Source organism: Staurois parvus, unplaced genomic scaffold (genome assembly GCF_062004578.1).
Source record: "Staurois parvus isolate SC_StPar_1 unplaced genomic scaffold, SC_StPar_1.0 ptg000057l, whole genome shotgun sequence".
Classification (NCBI taxonomy): domain Eukaryota; kingdom Metazoa; phylum Chordata; class Amphibia; order Anura; family Ranidae; genus Staurois; species Staurois parvus.
The window spans coordinates 362205-383550 of record NW_028317853.1 but is presented as its reverse complement, the minus strand read 5'-3'; the positions used below and the strand labels follow the sequence as shown (position 1 = coordinate 383550).

The window sequence follows — 21346 nt, the reverse complement described above, 5'->3', positions numbered from 1 at the left end:
GGTATGTGACTGTGCCTGTGTGAGCCGTCCGCCTGCAGTAAAATGCAGGCGGGCGTTTGGCAAGTGGCTAATCAACTAGTGAGGAATTTTGGGGCTTCCATTGCTGACCTCTCCTCTTCATGTTGGTTCTCCAGCTGTCATGCTGATCCTTGCCTTCAGTGGTTTCTGTCTCAGGGGACTGAAACAAGTATTTTGAGCATCAGATAGTGGCTGATGATTTTTAGGCCTCATGCCCACTGGATATTTTTGCTATATGTCCTAGACGCCTTTCCTTCTGAGTTGTTTTGGTAGAAAATATGCTTGACGCTTTTAAACGTGTGTAGCAGATTTGGGTACGTTTAGGCCCATCAATCCCTTGTGTATTAATTCATTTAATTGGCCAGAGTAAATTATTTAGGGAATTGAAATGAATTAACACTCAAGCGCTAAATGCACCTAGTGTTAACACGCGTTTAGACACATTAACACAAGTTTACACACCAACAGTAACCAGAAACCAGAGCTCAAATCTTTCTTGCCGCACTCAGAACTATGTAATCCAGCACTTGCTGAGGTGCCACCCTTGATAGATCGGAGAATCTTGATACTAGCAGAAAAGAACAAAACAGGGCGCACTCTCCTTGTGCATTACTGTGATAGTAAGAAATTTATTATAAAAATACAAATGCATACTGAAAAGCCAAAAAGGTCATAAAAACAGAAACAAGTAGTCAAAAGCTGCCAGTCATGGGCAACATAGGTCCTCGGGTAAAGATGTAAAGTTTGCAAGCCGACGATCCCTGCAAGATGGATCGGATCTGCGGACTGGGGAGCATAATGGATCGGACTCCAATCCATTATGCTCAATCGGCAGATCCAATCCATCCTGCGGGGATCATCGGCTTGCTTTAAAACTTACCTTTTCGTGGAGCGGGTCCAGTGTCACCCCATGCAATAGGTGTCACCCGGTGCGGCCCGTACCTGCCTAGGGATGCCACTGAACATACATAGCCACTCCCCATCAGGAATTGAATCACAGTAGCAAGAAAAAGTAATTTAGAGACAGGCTGAGAGCAAGAGAAGGTATTTTGGGGTTAAATAGATTTTTTTAAAACCAGAGTTTAGTGTTACTTAAATTTAGAGATTGACAACTCTTGTAGCTCGGGCTGATGAAAAATAAATCTAATGTGTGTGCACATCATCACATCAAAAGATCTTTTTTATCTGTTAAAAGGCATAAAGAGAACTGCTGGCTTATATAGCTAATGACTAGGATGCAATATCTAGAAAGCAAGCGCTGAATGATAGATATATCAATTATTAACATCATTTTTAGTAATTGAAACAAGGTTATTCCCATGTCTGACAGGCATCAGTTATTTGACTTTACAGCTTGATTGCAGAGTAAGATATTAATAAACGTATGGATATGTATAAACCTCAGAACATGAACCTGCCTGTAATCTGTCTTTCAATCCAAGCTAGTCTATGAATTGCTTTTAATGGCAAGGTATCGTGATATAAAGATACACATGATTGATGTGCAAATCTGCCTGGGTTTGGTTTCCAAGCTTAGAAAAATCTGATTTGAAGTCAGGCAAACCTGCTAGAACGCTATGGGGGTGGGAGTGGGGGGAACCTTGTTAAATTACGGCAATTATTTGGGCTAATAGACAAGTTATTGTCAATAACAGGGCATGGGGAGCAGGGCACTGCCATGAATCCTTTAACACAACATTTTTTTTAAAATAATGTACAGTGGGGACGGGATAATCTTAATGTGGCTTAAAAGAGAGCATGGAAAAATCAATCCTTTAAATTAAATAATTTTAAGATGCTTTTAAAGTGGTTCCAAAAGAAACATAAAAAATATAATGAACATGTGTATACTTACCTGCTCTGTGCAATAGAATTGCAGGGAGCGGCTCCGAACATCCTTTTCTTAGGTCCACTCTTGGCTTCTCCCCTCCGCCAAGTATCCCCAATGGGAAGCCGCTCCCGATTCCTCAGCAAAGCCTGTGGGACTAAGAAGTAAGGGGAGAGAAGAGCTGCAGACATGCACAGCGCTGGATTGAATGAGAGCTCAAATAAGTATAAGGGGGGGGTGAGGGGTCAATACCTATGCCTAAACTTTTTTTTACCTTTATGCAAGGAATACATTAATGTAAAAAATGTTTAGACTTCAGAACCACTTTAAACTGTACGTGGTGTTGCAGAAAATTACGATTTTGACAGACAACATGAGCAACACCATATTCGGGTACCACATGTTTTGGCTTAAATACTGCAGCAACACCCCATGTTGATTCATTTCAATTAAATAAAAAGGCTACAAGCTATAAGAAGGTTTCCTGTTAAAGAAAAGAAGTGAAAGCCCTCAACTTCATACAAATTGGTCAGTGGCACAAAAGATTAATGGCATAGTTTGTGAATTTCTTTTTTTTTCACAGTACCATACTGCATTGTCTTAAAAGTGTAATAAAACATCAAAAGTGGACAAAAACACTTCAGAACCACAATCCCACATTCCCTTACCCCCTTCAACTACCATATTCCTTAATTAGTTCCAAAATAATTGAGATATAGACTTCTGGTGCAAGCTCCCTCTGTTGGTGGTGGGTAGAGTCAATTGAATTAAAATGATTTGGGCCCCGCAACTTCTTTATATTTTTTCCACAATTCTCCCATATGGATTTCTAAGAAATGGTTTCATCGTATAGAGACCCAGTTTAGCAATATCATTTGGAAAAAAACAGACAGCTAGGATAAATTTGTCCACGTTGCAATATGGCATGGGATCAGGGGGGGCTGGCAGTCCCTGAGCTTAGACTATATTTCATGGCGGTCCAATGGCAGCAACTGGTTGGTTGGGATTCATCTGATAATACCGATCCCATTATAAGTTTGATTTCCCTTCCTGATTCCACCATTTTGACTCTCTCTCATCTTGATATGCCTCTGCCGGTCCTTCCATCCACGGCTCAAACTGACTTTTTGAGGCACGTCTGGAGTGAGGTGAAGGCGTCCTTTCATATTACTGGATTTCTCTCCTGTATCCCTTTGTGGAACAATCCGCAATATATAGAACTGGCTAAACTGGAGGGTTTTCAAGACTGGAGGGATTGAGGCTTGAAATTTTTATCTCAGCTGTATTTGGGGGTACCCCTAAAGTCCTTTTCACAACTGCAAACGTAATTTGCACTTACACATAAGTTGACGATAGTACAGGATCATGCTAGTCTCTGGTGTCAGCACCTGTGGTAGTGAGCTCTTGTTGATATTTAACTTGGGGTTCCCCAGGGCGCAGAGTCTAAGCCCCATCCTGCTTCTTCACCAGAGCCCCTGATGGTGGGGATGGACTTGCAGCAAGCTGGGGCCAGGTCACGGCCCCCAGGTACGCCCAGCTGCGGTTGAGGAGACCACTCTTGGGAGCAGAGTAGAATGGGAGGAGACAAACGGAATCCGATAGGCTAGCCGAGGTCAGGACAGGCGGAAAACAAGCAAGGTCAGAGAACGAAGCCGGGGTCGGTACATAAGTAGTCAATGTAGGATTCAGGCAGTAGTAACACACAGGAGCTCCAACAACTAGGAAGTTGCTCAGGCAAAGTGGGCTAGACTGAGCATGTCTTATATAGACTAGGAGGCGGGCCAGGAAGTGATGGAAGGGAAGGAAATAAAACCCAGAGGATAGCAGACTATACCCATAGGTGAGCACAGACAAACCACACATGTGAAAGGAATCAGGAACAGCAAGGAAGTAAGAATAAACAAACAAGAGGCTAACTTGTGACATCCGGGGTAGGACACAATGGTCCAGGGATGTTGGAGAGTTTGCTGGAGATGTCTGGGATGCTTCCCTGGAGTCTGTTCCAGTAATTTCTCTTTCTCCCTCTCAAAAAGTGTCTCAATTGTTTATTCTCCATCAGGCAATTGTACTGGTGTGGCAGGCGAGATTCTGGAGGGCTTAGTTGCAAGGTAAGTCTTTCATAATGCGTTAGTATGCTATGAATACTAGCATATTATGATATTACCTTGCAGGCAGACTGGACTTTTTTTTAAATATAACTTTACTACTGGTTGAATTTCACTTTTTAGAGATTTGCTGCATCAGTCATAGACCTGCCTGTAGAAATTCACATTATACTAGGAACAGTTAACATGTAAGAAATGGCACTATAATATTGAGAGAGTATGATATATACTGTATGATTTTTGAAAAATATAATGTTGAAAGAGTAATATATATGATAAAAAATACAATTAAAATGTATGTCATGTACTGGTATGTGGCAATGACTAATTCTGTTTCTTGTCTGTGACTGCAGCTTCTAACTCCTGGAAAATTGGACCCTCATAAAGTACATACACAGTTTGTATCTAAGGTGAGAATCATAACTATTTTAAAAACAAATCTATAATAATGATATTACTAATATTTAATATTCCATTTTTTGGAATGGAGGACGTCTGATGTCTAATGACACTTTTGTGTTGAGTAAGGTGCAGCCATATTTATGAAAGATTGGTCAGATCAATTTAGATCAATTATGGGATAATTTATGACCTGAAATAACCTATAGCAACCAATAAGAGTTCTTATTTTGTAAGATCAGCAAATGAGCTTTGCTCATTGGTGCTACAGGCAACTATTACTTGCATTCTGTTTTTTTATGTATTACAAAATTAGTCTATATGTGTATGAAGGTGAAAAACCTGATTAAAATATGATAGTAATAACTTTTGAATGGTATGTGGACTGTCTATATCATTGCAGTGGTTTTTAAACATTGGTTATCTGGGTTTTACCATCATTCCTTAAAATCTGATCAGAGAGTGTTTTTTTCAACTGAGAAAACTAGGGATAACAGACTGCCAGCAGCATATTTACCAGGAAAGGTATTTCTGCCCTTCTGTTAGTCAGGTCTCTTGAACCTGTCACAGGGTGCACTTTGCCAGTAACAGGTTCGCTAAATAGGCCATTCATCTGCAAAGCTTGCTAGTTCGGCCAATAAGGGGTGACAATGTGGGAGAAGGTGACTGCCTTTTTTTAGGGATTCATAATGAAGCAGTAGTATGACTTTATTACCTCCCTTAGGAATGCTGTCGCTGGTGAGTGAGTTGGTTCCAGGTAGTGCTGGGTCATCCAGTGTCCAGGATAAAGATGCCAACTGCACACACCTTCCCTACTGGTTAATTATGCATGAGTCAATGTGTGCTCAGTCATCTTCTGCAGATGACATACCACTCCCAGCTGCCATCATGCTTTTGTCCCTGTGTCACTGCCCAGCTCTGGGTCCCCCAATCCGGTTTCACATGGACCCAGAAGTGCACAGTGAGGTAAAGGACCTTCCTGCTGTGTGTTTTCTGCCTCTGTTAGTCTCATTGTGCTGATTGTGAATAGTGCAAACTGGCCAAAGACAACACGTAAGGCAGGGCACAATTATTTTGAACAAATGGTGTAGCGCTGTAAATACTAAAATACCATATTGTCAAAACATAATATTAAAGTGAAAGAATATTAATAAACCTTTGAGTATCCTTATTACCTTAATTAAAGGTGAAATACATTCCAAAGCAAATATAAAATCAAAGTGACCAATTATAAAACCGTGACATATATCAATTGTTATAAATAAATAAATAAAAAAAGTCCCAAGAAGTGAAGAAATTAGTCCCAACAAGTGAAAAAAAAATAATTATAGCACAAACAAATATATATAATATAAAAATCCAGATTTGTAAATTCTTCAACTTTTAGATTCCCACTTTTTGTTGCGTGCTCATATTTATGGTGCCAATTATATCTATCACCTTCTAGTGTGTGTGCTCACCTCAAAAATTCGACCCTCAAGGAGTCAAAGAGCAATCAATATCCCCAGATGATCCCTGGTTGGATGGATCTCTCCCTTTAAGTGGATACAGGAACAATCAAACACATCTTTAAGGGGTCTTCAAATGGCTCAAAAAGAAGTCAAAGATAGAACTTCCATAGTGTAGTAATTAGATATTTATTTAAAAAATTCAAAAACAGCCAATGGGCTACTAACATAAAAACAAGGGTCACAGACCCAGCAGGCATGCACTGTGTAACCCACAGTCAGGTGTACATACAAGGAGTCCCAAGATGGCGATTACCATACAAACGTAATGACATCACCATGCTCTATTCCTACGCGTTACGTCACGCTAACACGTGACTTCTTCGGGGCTTACACACACACACATGAATCACTGCGCCTGGGTAAGCTGCTCCTACTGTTTCCTCCTCATTCCCTCCCCCTCCATGTTATTATGCAGGATTCTCCTCTTTACCCTGAGCTCACTATGCCCCAGGGGCAGACTGACAACTCATGGGGCCCCCGGGCAATAGGAGATCATGGGGTCCCTGTGTCCTTGCCAAAACTCAAAAAAGCCTATGAAAAAGGTACCAGGGACATCTCATGGGGCCCCCTACTGACCCCGGGCCCTCGGGCAGTGCCCGAGTTTCCAAATGGTCAGTCCGCCCCTGCTATGCCCCCACATCCATGAAAACACTGCACCTAGGGAAGCTGCACCTTCTGTACCCTCCAGCAATGAGACATGAGCACCAAACAACTTCCAGCCCTGTGGAAGTCAGTAGAGCCACAAGCCCAGAAACAGATAAAATCAAAACTCACTTTAAAGTAAAGTTTAAAGGCATGACATGCAAGAGTGCCCAGACTGATACATCACCAAGCCAGTGGAGACGAGAAACACATAATCCCAGAAGCTGAAGGATGACACATGAACCCAAGAGTAGGTTACATCGTCCAGGAGTCTCAGGACAGTGGGAAAAGTGTGTGGATTATGACTGCCGGGGTCACTGAGATGGTGCGTCTCCTGGAAAACACTTGTCCTGGAACCGGATGTGATGTTATACACTGGCGGAAGAGCGCTCGAGCGACGGCTGGCGAACGCAAACTCGAAGTGTTGGAGAGCACTCAAACCATGTCAAACCAAAGGAGACAAGTTGGTCACCATGATAACATGTTTTGGGGATTTGCTCCTTCCTCAGATCATGCCTCCCCATCCCGGCACTGCTGCCAGAGCTGGGCTTGCAAATAAAACAGCTTTTCTATAAAGCTTACCAAAGCTTACCAAAGCATGCCCAATCTGCGCCTTTGGTACAATACTTCTTTCAGTGCTTTGTCTGATATAGCTGACGGTTGGAGGCAATGTCCCAAAGGCACTGAAAGAGAAAACTTTTCAACTGTAATGTAAAGTTTCCCAAGGTGACACATCCTCTGCCACATCCAATTATTGTATTGGTAAAAAAAAAAGCTAAGTGACTACTCCTATTTAAAACAGGGTCCACAGACCCATACAGGCAAGAAACACTGCAATGCAGAGAGGTGTATATATTTAAGGAGTACCAAGATGGTGGCTGCCATCCATACCGGAAACTACATCACCACGCTTCCATCCTACGCATTGCGTCATGAGTCACGTGACTTCCTCAGGGCTCCTGGGAGTCTATACACCTCTCTGCATTGTAGGTTTCTTGCCTGTATGGGTCTGTGGACCCTGTTTTAAATGTGAGTAATCACTTTGCTTTCTTTTTTACCAATAAATATTGACTTACTACACTATGGGAAGCTTCTGATTTAAATTTTTCATGTGGGGGCCATTGGAGAGGAGAGTAATTTGGCCATATCCATGAAGGGGCATCTGAGCTATTATTGCTGGTACGTCTGTGAGTGCTCATTATCTCCACCATAGAGGATTGCCCTGATTACCATTGAGGGGGACACACAGGGATATTATTGATTGAGTGCGTTTAAAACCTTATGACCCCTTGCGGGTCGCAGTTTGGAGGTGAGCGCACACACTAGCTGGTGGAGAATTTGATTTATTGCAGTGATCACTGGATGCTTCATGGTTTGTGCTGACGATACACAGATTTATTTGGGACTGTACACTATATTGTGGCACTTTTTATTCTTTCAATATATATTACATTTGGTCACCAGTACACTTGGTTCATCACTGGCACTGTATATACACTATGTTTTTGTGTATATGGATTGAATATTTTTGCCCATTTTTTTTGGTCACATTTTTATATACGTTTCTTGTCAGTAGTTTTTTTAACCCTACACTTTGGTGTGGGGTACATTTATTTATTTATTCATCTGTTTATTGAGTAGCGCAGCATCAGTTAGTTACATACAAGCTTGTAGCATCATATTCAAAATGACTTGAAGCTGTAATTGGTGCTAAAAGTGCTTCAACAAAGTATTGAGCAAAGGCTGTGAATACTTATGCACATGTGTTTTTTTTTTTTTTTTTAATAAATTGAAAAGATTTCAAAACAAAAGTCTTTCATGTTGTCATTATGGGGTATTGTTTGTAGAATGTTGAGGAAAAAATTAATTTAATTCATTTTGGAATAAGGCTGTAACATAACAAAATGTGGCAAAATTTAAGTGCTGTGAATACTTTCTGGATGCTCTGTATATTACATGAAAGCAGACTTTAACTTCTCAAACAATGTTTTGCATTATGCCTATATTCCCTTACATGTGAAATGTGTTGTGCATTTTCACAAATTTACTCAAAACAGTGGTTGTAAGAACATCAAAGGTGTATCTAACTCCAGGTTGTAAAGTTTTCTATGTACTGTACTTTCCTGTCTATAGACCTCTGGTGCAAAGGTTGGTACACATTCCAGATTCCAGGTAAACAAAATTACAGACTTTATTTAATTTATGCTTTCTAATTTCAGCCTATCCTGTTTTGGGGACGGACCCGTGAAAATCTAAATGAAATGATTATGATAGAACCAATCCTAGGCTGGGAAGGACGGGAAATTAAGTCTTATGGAAATGTGGTCATGTCCTCTTTAGCAGTTATGCAAATAAGCCATACACAGGTAATAATAATCTGTTAAAATAAGACATTGCAATGACTGGAGCTATTAAGACAACTGTCAACCGCTAGCTGCAGACAGGAATATATTCAGGTACAGTGGCACTATAAGGCAGTTGACACTATGGGAGTGTTTTTTTCTATTAGTTGAATGTTCATTACCTTTCTGGTCCAATGTTCTTAAGGCTATTGTCTTAGAAATGAGCATCAGAAAATGTTACATTTGCCCTGTGAAAGGCAACAAATAAAAACTGACATTTCACATACATTACAAACATTATGGGAATTTGACTTTTGCATGAATGCTAAAACATTCACACAGCCAGTTATTTTTTAATAGATAGACCCTTATGTGTCCTGTTTCTTTTGGAAAGTTCTCATTTTAAGTTGTGCAAAGCCTTTTATAAAACCTTTTAAGGAGACCACATATCAAGAGGGAGAGATGAGATAGGTTTTATTAAGAAATAAAAATGACAGTGTATTGTGCCATAGATCAGGGGTGTCCAAACTTTTTTGGAAGAGTGCCAGATTTGATGAAGTGAACATGTGCGAGGGCCGACCATTTTGCCCGACATTCTGATGAACCATTAAAATTAAATGCAAATTATCTATTTTATGCAAACGTTTATTGAAAACGGCATACTTTTCATTTTGTGACTTGGATGACAAATCTAAACAGGTGTTAAATCACTCTGCCAGCACAGGGAGAAGGAAAGCCCAAATCTCGCGAGATCTTGGAGGTCGCGAGATTTGGGCTTTGTTTCTCCTTGCACTGTCTGATGACGTCAAGCGATCCTGAGCACCAATCCATTATAGCCCAAATTGATAAATGGCAGCCCCAGTACTAATTCCCTGTGCACCACCTGGGATCCCTCGGCCCACGTTCCGGACCCCACAGATGAGCTGCCCAATATATAACTTACGGCCCTCCACTAGTGATTCTGCGAACGCCACTGAGGACTCCAGGGATCTGTCGAGCGGGAATTGACGTCATCAGCCGGCACACAGAGAAGGAAAGCCCAAATCTCACGAGATCTCGGACGTCGCGAGATTTGGGCTCTCCTTCCTGCGCCAGCTGATAATGTCAAGTGCCGCAGCTAGAGATCGCTGGAGTCCTCAGTAGCTTTCAGGGAATCACTACCGGGGGCCGTAAGTTATATATTTGGGTAGCTCACCTGTGGGGCCGTTTCAGTCCGGAATGCGGGCCGCAATTGGCCCGCGGGCCGGACTTTGGACATGCCTGCCATAGATGATAGCCAGAAATGTAGTAGAGAAACACTGCACATTGTGGAACCCTTTTTACTGAGCTACAATTGAAGAGAGAGACAAGGCATTCTTTTATCAAAACATTTAATAAAAGATAGTTGATTGTATCAGAAACAAGAACCAAAGACATGCTGGTAGGTTAATTGGATCCTGTTTAAATTGGCCCTAATATGTGTATGTATGAATGTAAGTTAGGGACCTTAGATTGTACACCCCTTGAGGGTTAGGGACTGATGTAAATGTATAATATACAGGTGAAACTCGAAAAATTAGAATATTGTGCAAAAGTTCATTTATTTCAGTAATGCAACTTAAAAGGTGAAACTAATATATGAGATAGACTCATTACATGCAAAGCAGGATAGTTCAAGCCGTGATTTGTCATAATTGTGATGATTATGGCTTACAGCTCATGAAAACCCCAAATCCACAATCTCAGAAAATTAGAATATTGTGAAAAGGTGCAATATTCTTGGCTCAAAGTGTCCCACTCTAATCAGCTAATTAAGCCATAATACCTGCAAAGGGTTCCTGAGCCTTTAAATGGTCTCTCAGTCTGGTTCAGGAATCACAATCATGGGAAAGACTGCTGACCTGACAGTTGTGCAGAAAACCATCATTGACACCCTCCATAAGGAGGGAAAGCATCAAAAGGTAATTGCAAAAGAAGTTGGATGTTCCCAAAGTGCTGTATCAAAGCATATTAATAGAAAGTTATGTGGAAGGGAAAAGTGTGGAAGAAAAAGGTGCACAAGCAGCAGGGATGACCGCAGCCTGGAGAGGATTGTCAGGAAAAGGCCATTCAAAAGTGTTGGGGACTTTCACAAGGAGTGGACTGAGGCTGGAGCCAGTGCATCAAGAGCCACCACACACAGACGGATCCTGGACATGGGCTTCAAATGTCATATTCCTTTTGTCAAGCCGCTCCTGAACAACAAACAACGTCAGAAGCGTCTTACCTGGGCTAAAGAAAAACAGACCTGATCTGTTGCTCAGTGGTCCAAAGTCCTCTTTTCTGATGAGAGCAACTTTTACATCTCAATTGGAAACCAAGGACCCAGAGTATGGAGGAAGAATGGAGAGGCACACACTGCAAGATGCTTGAAGTCCAGTGTGAAGTTTCCACAGTCTGTGTTGATTTGGGCTGCACAGTGGCTAAATGGTTAGCACTTTCACCTGGCAGCACTCGGGTTGTTGGTTCAAATCCCAGCCACGGCACCTCCTGCCTGGGGTTTGCATGTTCTCCCTGTGCCTGTGTGGGTTTCCTCTGGGTACTCCGGTTTCCTCCCAAACTCCAAAGACATGCTGGTAGGTTAATTGGATCCTGTCTTAATTGGCCCTTGTTTATGAATGTGAGTTAGGGACCTTAGATTGTATGCCCCTTGAGGGCTAGGGACTGATGTTAATGTACAATATATATGTGTAAAGCGCTGCGTAAATTGACGGTGCTATATAAGTACCTGAAATAAATAAATAAAATAAATGTCACCTGCTGGTGTTGGTCCACTGTGCTTCATTAAGTCCAGGGTCAATGCAGCCGTCTACCAGGAGATTTTGGAGCACTTCATGCTTCCTTCGGCAGACGAGCTTAATGGGGATGCTGACTTCATTTTCCAGCAGGACTTGGCACCTGCCCACACTGGCAAAAGCATCAAAACCTGGTTCAATGATCGTGGGATTACTGTGCTTGATTGGCCAGCAAATTCGCCTGACCTGAACGACATCAAGAATCTATGGGACATTGCCAAGACAAAGATGAGAGACATGAGACCGAACAATGCAGAAGAGCTCAAGGCCACTATTGAAGCATCCTGGTCTTCCATAACACCTCAGCAGTGCCACAGGCTGATATCTTCCATGTCAAGCCACATTGAGGCAGTAATTGCTGCAAAAGGGGCCTAAACCAAAGTCCGATATTGTTCTATGTACAATCCTTGTTTTATTGATTGCATGTAATATTCTAATTTTCTGAGATTGTGGATTTGGGATTTTCATGAGCTGTAAGCCATAATCATCACAATTATGACAAATCACAGCTTGAACTATCTTGCTTTGCATGTAATGAGTCTATCTCATATATTAGTTTCACCTTTTAAGTTGCATTACTGAAATAAATGAACTTTTGCATGATATTCTAATTTTTCGAGTTTCACCTGTAGAATAGTCATGCTGCACATACTGTGAAACTTTTACTAGACTGCATTTCAAGAGGCAGAGACAAGACAGGTTTAACGTGAAATAAAAGTTACAGTGTATTATGTCATAGACGATAGCCAGAAAATATAGCACAGACACATATCTAGTGGGAGAGACGTTCCAGGTTTTATTTTGAAATATAAATTACAGTGTAGTGTGTCATAGACAATAGCCAAAATTATAGCACAGGCATACTGTACATCATGGAAGCCTTTTTAACAGGACACATTTAAAGCGAGACAAAGAGCATTTTATCAAGAAATGCAGCGTAAAAAAGAAAGTGGTTTATATTAGAGACAAGAGCCAGAAATATAGCACAGACACATTGCACGTCATGAAAGCCTTTTTACTAGGCTACAATTAAAAAGAGAAAGGCAAGATACTTTTTGTCAAGAGATAAAAAAGAAAGTGGATTATGTTAGAGACTAGAGCCAGCAATATAACATAGACGAGCTGATCATTCTGATAGGCTTTTTACTAGGCTGCTTTTCAAGAGCGAGAGACAAGACAGGTTTTAATGTGAAATTAAATTTACAGTGTATTCTGTCATAGACAATAGACAGAAATAGAGCACAGACATGCTTCAAATCATGAATCCTTAATACCAGGCTGCATTTGTAGATAGAGTGATTAATGCATTTTTTATGAAGAATTAACTATTTATAAATATAGCACAGACATACAGACCATAATGGAAGACTTTTAATTTTCTGGCATTTTAAGAAGAAGAGACAAAGCAGGTTTTAATGTGAAATAAAAATTAGAGTGTAGTGTGTCATAAACAATAGCCAGATTATAGCTTGTTGAGACAAGAGCTAGAAATATGTTACAGACATTCTGTGCATCATGTAAACCTTTTAAGTAGGTTACATATCAAGAGGAAGAGATAAGGCAGATTTTATTGTCAAATAAAAATTACAGTTTAGGGTGTCATTGACGATAGACATGAGAGTCAGAAATATATCACAGACATGCTGCACATCATATAAGGCTTTTTTTACTAGATCACATTTAAAGAGAGAGACAAGATGCTTTTCATAAAGCAATAAAAAAGATAGTGGACTTTGTCAGAGACACAGAAATATACGGTACCACAGACATACTGCACATCATGAAGGCTTGTTTTCCAGATAGCATTTTAGGAGGGAAGGACAGGGTAGGTTTTATTGTGAAATAAAGTGTAATGTCTCATAGCCAGAAATATAGCACAGATGTGCTACACATCATATAAGGATTTTTTTTTTTTTTTTTACTAGATTACATTTAAAGAAAGAGAGGTAGACAAGGTGCTTTTTATTAAATTGGTTCTAAAGCCAAAAGGTTTTTTACCTTAATGCATTACCTACATTAAGGTAAAAAAACTAGTTGATCCAGTACCAATCCAGCGCTGTGCCCATTTGCAACTGCACTGGTTCTCTTTCTCTCCTTTCACAGGTTCAGTGACAACAGCTGGAGCCACAGAGCATGAAAGTATAACATGTTCGCTATTTAAAAAAAAAAAAAAACTAAGCTTTAAAATGGCTTTAAGAAATTAAAAAAAGATAGTGGACTACAGTTGCAAGAAAAAGTATGTGAACCCCTTGGGATTCCGTGGAGTTTTGCATGAATTGGGCATAAAATGTGCTCTGAACGTCATCTAAGTCACAACAATAGAAGAACACAGTCTGCTGAACATAATACTACACAAACATTAGATGTTGCCATGGTTTAATTGCACATAACATGTAAACATTCACAGTGCAGGGAGGAAAAAGTATGTGAGGCCCTAGCTTAATGACTTCTCCCAGAGCTGATTGGAGCCAGGAGTGAGCCAACCTTGACTCCAATCAGTGTGATGATATTGGATGTGTTGCTGACAGCTGTCCTGCCCTTAAAAAACACACACCTGTTTTAGGTTTACTGGTTTCAAGAAGAACTGTCTGATGTGGACCATACCTTGCAGAAAAGAGCTCTCAGAAGACCTACGATCAAGAATTGTTGACTTGCATGAAGCTGGAAAGGGTTACAAAAGTATCTCCAAAAGCCTTGATGTTCATGTGTCCATGGTAAGACAGACTGTCTACAAATGGAGAAAGTTTAGCACTGTTGCTACTCTCCCTAGGCGTGGTCGTCCTGTAAAAATGACTGCAAGAGCACAGCGCAGAATGCTGCATGAGGTAAAGAAGAATCCCAGAGTGTCAGCTAAAGACCTACAGAAATCTCTGGCACATGCTAACATTTTTGTTGACACATCTACAATGAGGAAAACATTAAACAAGAATGGAGTACATGGGAGGACACCACGGAGGAAGCCATTGCTGTCCAAAAAGAATATTGCAGCACGTTTGAAGTTTGCAAAAGAACACCTGGATGTTCCACAGCACTACTGGCAAAATATACTGTGGACAGATGAAACCAAGATTGAGTTGTTTGGGAAGAACACACAACACTATGTGTGGAGAAAAAAAGGCACAGCACACCAACATCAAAACCTCATCCCCACTGTAAAACATGGCGGAGGGAGCATCATGGTTTGGGGCTGCTTTGCTGCCTCAGGGCCTGGACGGATTGTTGTCATTGATGGGAAAATGAATTTCAGAGTTTATCAAGACATTTTGCAGGAAAACGTACGACCATCTGTCCGCCAACTGAAGCTCCGCAGAGGATGGGTGATGCAACAGGACAATGACCCAAAGCATACAAGTAATTCAACAAAACAATGGCTGCAACAGCACAGAATACGCCTTCTGGAGTGACCCAGTCAGAGTCCTGACCTCAACCCGATTGAAATGCTGTGGCATAACCTTAAGAGAGCGATTCACACCAGACATCCCAAGAATATTGCTACACTGAAACAGTTTTGTGAAGAGGAGTGGTCCAAAATTACTCCAGATCGTTGTGCAGGTCTGATCTGCAACTACAGGAAACGTTTGGTTGAGGTTATTGCTGCCAAAGGAGGGGCAACCAGTTATTAAATCCAAAGGTTCACATACTTTTTCCTCCCTGCACTGTGAATGTTTACATGTTATGTGCAATTAAACCATGGCAACATCTAATGTTTGTGTAGTATTATGTTCAGCAGACTGTGTTCTTCTATTGTTGTGACTTAGATGACGTTCAGAGCACATTTTATGCCCAATTCATGCAAAACTCTACGGAATCCCAAGGGGTTCACATACTTTTTCTTGCAACTGTATGTCAGAGACCAGGAACCAGAAATATAACAAAGAGATGCTGCACATAATGAAAGCCTTTTACTAGATGGCATTTTAGGAAGGAGAGACAAATAAAAAATGGAAATAAACAAATGGAATAAAAAATACTGAGGATTATGGCAGACACAAGAGATAAAAAATACCATAGGCACATTGCATATCATCAAAGCCTTTTCCGTAGAGCACAGGTGAAGAGAGAGAAGAAAGAATAGGCAAGGGTGAGCATGATATATTCAGAGCACTTTCCATCAAAACCAAATCAGGAAGTAAAGCTCCTATATTCCTATCACAAGTCCCCTTTAAAGTTATTAGAAAGGCAAAAAAGGTTTTTACCTCAATGCACTCTCTGCATTAAGGTAAAAAACCCTTCAAAAGCTGCCCCCCCCCAGTCCCCTCTTAAACACTTACCTGAACCTGATCTCGATCCAGCGCTGTGTCTGTCTGCAGCATGTTTTCTCTGCTCTCACTCTTCTCACAGGAGACTCAGAAGCAGTGGGAGATATTGGTTCCTGCTGCTGTCAGTCAAATACTGTGAGAAGGGAGCAGGTTCGAGCTGTGCTGTGTTGTCTATAGATGCATACAGCCTGGCTTGGGATCAAGTCTGCATGAGTGCAACCATAGCAAAACCATGCAAAACCATTACACAGAGCAGGTAAGTATAACATGTTTATTATTTTGAGAAAAAAATAGATGTTTCACAGTCACTTTAACTGCTTCCCGACCGCCCTATAGCAGAAGTACTGCTACAGGGCGGCAGGGTTGCGCAAAATCACATATATATATATATATATATATATATATAATATATATATGTGTGATTTTGTATTTCCTTGTAGGTGGGGGTGCCCACGTGTCACACTACGCACGCCGCCTTTGTGTCTACAGCTGTCAATCACCAGGTCCCTGTCGGAGATTCCCCGCCGGCACCCAGCAATCGCTGAGGAACACTGACAGAGGAGAGGTTTATATGTAAACAATACAGATCTCTCCCCTGTCAGCACCAGCATGCTGCTTCATATTGCAGAGTAATATAAAGCAGCGTGCCTGCACAGTAAAGCACACACAGACAACACTGCAAAACAGCACACAGTTAACCCTTTGATCGCCCCAGATGTTAACCCCTTCCTGTTCAGTGTCATTAGTACAGTGTCAGTGCTTTTTATTAGTCAGTAGCAGTTAGTCTGTTCCCCCCCCCAGTGTCAGAATACCCGCCGCGGTCCCACAGTCCTGCTATAAGTTGCTGATCGCCGCCATTACTAACATTAAAAAAAAATTCCAGTATATATACCGCCATTTGTAGACGCTATAACCTACATGTAAACCAATTAATTTACATATATTGGGATTTTTTTTAGCAAAGACATGTAGCAGAATACATTTTGGCCTAAATTTATAACGAAATTTACTTTTTAAAAATGTTTTACTGGATATGGTTTATAGCAAAAAGTAAAAAATATTGGAGTTTTTTTCAAAATTGTTTATAGTGCCAAAAAATAAAAAACATACAGATGATCAAATACCACTGAAAGAAAGCTGCATTAGTAGGAAAACAACGGCATGAATGTAATTTGGGTGCAGCGTTGCATGATTTTGCAATTGTCAGTTAAAGTAACACAGCGCCAGAATCGCAAAAATGGCCTGGTCAGGAAGGGGGGTAAATCCTCTGGAGGGCAAGTGGTTAATTGCTTTTAGCATTAATTTACCCCCAATTAATACCCTTTATGTAAAAATGTTTGCATGACAATTCTTACTGTTCTTCACAGGAAATGACAGAGGTCTTCATGGTTCTCTTTCCTCTGCATTTACTCATTTTGTCCATGGATCATCAAGAGAGGAGATTTATGTATCAGGTATAGTATAATTTATGTGTTGATAAATACTGAGGGGTAACTGCAAGGGGTATAGAGCGTAAAACTGCTTATGAGGTCATAAATAATACTTTAGAAATGATGTTCTCTCCCCCATCTTTTTGTCTGAGTCCTTAATAAAGGTATTAAACTGTAAAAGTAATAATAATTAGGATTTCAAGGTTTCAGGGGCTCCTCAAATCTTGATGCTGAGCACAGTGGCTTAGTGGTTAGCACATCTGCCTTGCAGTAAATAGGTCATGGGTTCGATTCCTGACCATGGCACCTCCTGCATGGAGTTTGCATGTTCTCCCTGTGCTTGCGTGGGTTTCCTCTGGGTACTCTGGCTTCCTCCCACACTCCAAAGACATGCTGGTAGGTTAATTGGATCCTGTCTAAATTGGCCCTAGTATGTGTATGTATGAATGTGAGTTATGGACCTTAGATTATACACCTCTTGAGGGTTAGGGACTGATGTGAATGTACAATATATATGTAAAGCGCTGCATAAATTGACGGCGTACCTGAAATAAATAAATAAATAAATATCAGTACCTGAAATAAATAAATACATTTTTAGCACTGCACTGTCTGATTAGGCCTCTGAATACATGGCTGCAGAAAAGGACTGTCACAGCTTTCAGCTAAATATCTGAGGAAAGTAACAACCAACAATTACAGTTTGCAATCCTAAAAATACTACTGTTGGGGCATTTAGCTAAATTATACAACATTTGAAAACATATTTATCCACCCTTTCTTGATCCCACTCGATGTTCTAATTACAAACTTAACAGGAAGGTGGCACAATAATGTGACTATTGTGGATGATCAGCTAAAACAATATAGTATAGAAGTATTTTAGACAAGCCTTTCTCAATCTTTATCCTAGAAAAACTCATGTTCAAAAATTCATTGGAGACCAGTGGGAATAACCGTGGTTGAAAATGGCTGTTGTAGAGATATAGATGTACCACAGACAAAATGTACATAGAAATAATTTCTTAAAGTAGACCTTCACTTACAATTTCCCCATAGCATGCTTTCTCAGTCTGCAAACCCCACTCCCCAGCTCTTACAACCTCCTGAGATCATAGCAAACATCCTTGGAAGCTACTGGACCACTCAACCACAACTGACAGATCTCATTAATGCGCATTGGAGAGCAGGCTGTGAATCATCAGTAAGCTTCAGTAAATCCAAGATGGCAGTGTAGGAACCTATTGAGTGGTGAAGACTTTGAGTGCTAGTAGGACAGCACTGGACCTAATAGATTGGTACGTATGTCTTTCTTAAAAGTACTAGTAGCTGCTCACTTTTATTTTTGTAAATTATCTAAAAACAATTAATAAAAGAATACGAGGGTTTGACCAGATGGTGTATCATTCCTAATAGTAAGGCGTGTGTCTTTTTTATAGGGACTTTTGCCTCTTTCTGGAATGAGAGTAGTATGGGACCAAAGAAATAATGGCTACACTTTTGAAATCAGCGGTGAGTATATAAACTCATAATACCTATACCTACCTTACAGCAGCAATCAGTAAACCAGACACTCTTTACCTTCTCTTAAAAGAAGTCATGTAGATTATAGTTAGAATAAAATTCTGTGTTCAATATTAGGCAGAAAGGAAAGGTCCAGGTCAGGGGTGTCTTCCCGCCCAGCCATGTCCTGTCCACTACAGGCATTACCATGCATCTGATGCTAGAGTGAATGAAATACACAGCATGAATGCCACATGGACTTGTTCTGGGTCCTTTCCCTATTATTGCAAGATTCGTCACAGACTTGCATATAAAGTTTGAAAGTATATTTAGTTTTCAGTTTAATAAATAAACTATATACAGCAAATGTTGAGATTATGTAAAATAAACAAATGCTAAAAAGAACTTATCAAGTTTGTGATAGCTCCTAATTTACTTTAATATTATTGTGCTTCAGTAATACGCTTTGCTTGCATTTGATGTGCTGTGGTGGCATTTGATTGTGAATGGCAACCCAACACCCCTGAGTTGCAACACAATGCACAGTAAAGCACTGCCATGCTCTATGCCAGGGGTCTCCAAACTATGGCCCTCCAGGTGTTGAGGAACTGCAAGTCCCATGAGGCCTTACAAGACTCTGACAGCCACAGACAGGACTCCAAGAGGCAGAGGCATGATGGGACTTGTAGTACTTCAACAGCTGGAGGGCCATAGTTTTGAGACCCTTGCTCTATGCTATAGAAAATGCAGCACAGGTGATTTTTATGTAGCGCCCTCCTAGTTTAGCTAGGCGGAGATAGATCCTAATAGTTAGACAGGAGCTGCTCAAGTGTATCAGCCAGAGGGGTCAAGTTGTGGTCAAGAGTGGGAGGCTTTGCGGGCCAGCCCCTCTGGAATTTCCCCCTAAGGCTTTTGGATCAATGCCTTGTAGGCAGTGGGTGGATCTGAGGAGTGGCTGGCTGCACTCTTGAGGGACCTCAGCCAATCCCCAACAGAAGACTTGGCAAGTTGCTGGGACTCCCTTAAAAGTGTTGGCGTCTGCTCAGTAGCAGGAGTGTGGAGAGTTGAGAGGAAGATGTGAGGCTGAGGAAGGAGGCTGCCAGGAGGCCTAGTGGGATGCGGCCTACCTGCGAACCTAGAGCTGGAAAGGAGGACAATTTTGAACTCACTGGTCACCTGAGAAAGGACCACCTGTATGGCAGGGAATGAGCAGCCCAGCTGATAGGCCTAGTAGCACCAGCCAACCCACAAACGGTACAGAAGAGCATCTGAGTGAGTACACCTGCACCCCTTGAGCAGATAGGGGAAGGAACACTCTGGTGGGAAACCAAATTAGCCCCCTACTAATCATTGTTCACCCATTTAAAGGGACAGGAACTAGACCCCCTGCCCAGGAAAACCTACAGATTGCTGGGCACAGAGGAGAATTTCATCTAGGGTCTGGGGTGGTACATCAAGGGGATGCTGGCTAGCTCTCCAACAGAGAATTTGGTGCAGAAGAGAAGCTTGTGAATAGTTCTGGGAAGTTTGTCCTCAGTTGTTGGTTTCCCTGGGCATCCTATACCCCCTTACCCTATCCCAGTTCTAAATCCCCTCAATAAACAACAAAACAAAAGCTCAAAGTCTGATTTTTTACTTTGAATGCAAGCTTTTGTGGAGAATGCTGATTGCCTGGCTGCACAGGACTTTAGGGGGACCCAAATCTCTCAGCAACCCCCAAGGGGGTAGTGCTACATTTGGTTAGTTGTCATACATTAGGCAGCTGATTCAAATGAATGGGCTGTAGCTGTGCACCTTGGCGCAAGGCAAAATACATGTGCATTAAAGCACACTGCAACAGACCACTCTGGTGTGAATGGGCCCCCAGAAGTGTCACCATTGCTATAAAAAAATGGCAGCCCATTAAAGTGATTCAAATGTCTGGCTCCCTGCTGCACTGACTCTGTTGTTTCTCCAGCTGTATTCAACATTCAATGAAAATCCCATTCTGAAACAGCCAACAATCTCGGAGATATAAGCAAATATATTCTTCCAGATGCCCAGGACTTCCTACTGTCCTCAGATATGATGATTGGCTCCAATAGGAAGGTTATTTCACATGCACTTTTCCCTGAAGATAATTTCTGTAAAATTTTTCATCATAGGTTGTAGCTCTGGTGTCTGACAGTTTTTATTTAAATCTTGGGGTTTTTTTATTGTTCATGGGGACACACATGGCTAGTCAGAGGCAGAAGAAGCACCAGCTTTGGGCAGCATACTGCAGAAGGTGCAGCTAAGGTGGGAGCCCAGCCATGTCCTGCATTGTGCAGGACTGAGCTGTTAAACCGACAATTCAATCCTGCAGTTTACATTGGGAGTGTGCTGCTCCTTGTATAACCAATGTCACTTTACACGAGTGTCAGTGTGGCAGCAGCCACTCTGTAAACAGAGCACAGGATCCATCTGTCACAGATCTTTGATGATTACACAGGAAGATCTGTGTTCTCCCTGTATAAT

The 21346-nt window shown here is 41.2% G+C and overlaps 1 protein-coding gene across 1 annotated transcript in view; it reads left to right on the top strand.

The window, feature by feature from the left end:
- The window catches only part of LOC149469920 (putative pleckstrin homology domain-containing family N member 1), a 102927-nt gene that overhangs the window by 48444 nt on the left and 33137 nt on the right, over nucleotides 1-21346 (top strand). The window contains exons 3-6 of the mRNA XM_089668380.1: nucleotides 4305-4361; nucleotides 8723-8869; nucleotides 17285-17371; nucleotides 18787-18859. Coding sequence (XP_089524506.1) covers nucleotides 4305-4361; nucleotides 8723-8869; nucleotides 17285-17371; nucleotides 18787-18859 — 364 coding nt within the window. The remainder of the gene's footprint in view (nucleotides 1-4304; nucleotides 4362-8722; nucleotides 8870-17284; nucleotides 17372-18786; nucleotides 18860-21346) is intronic.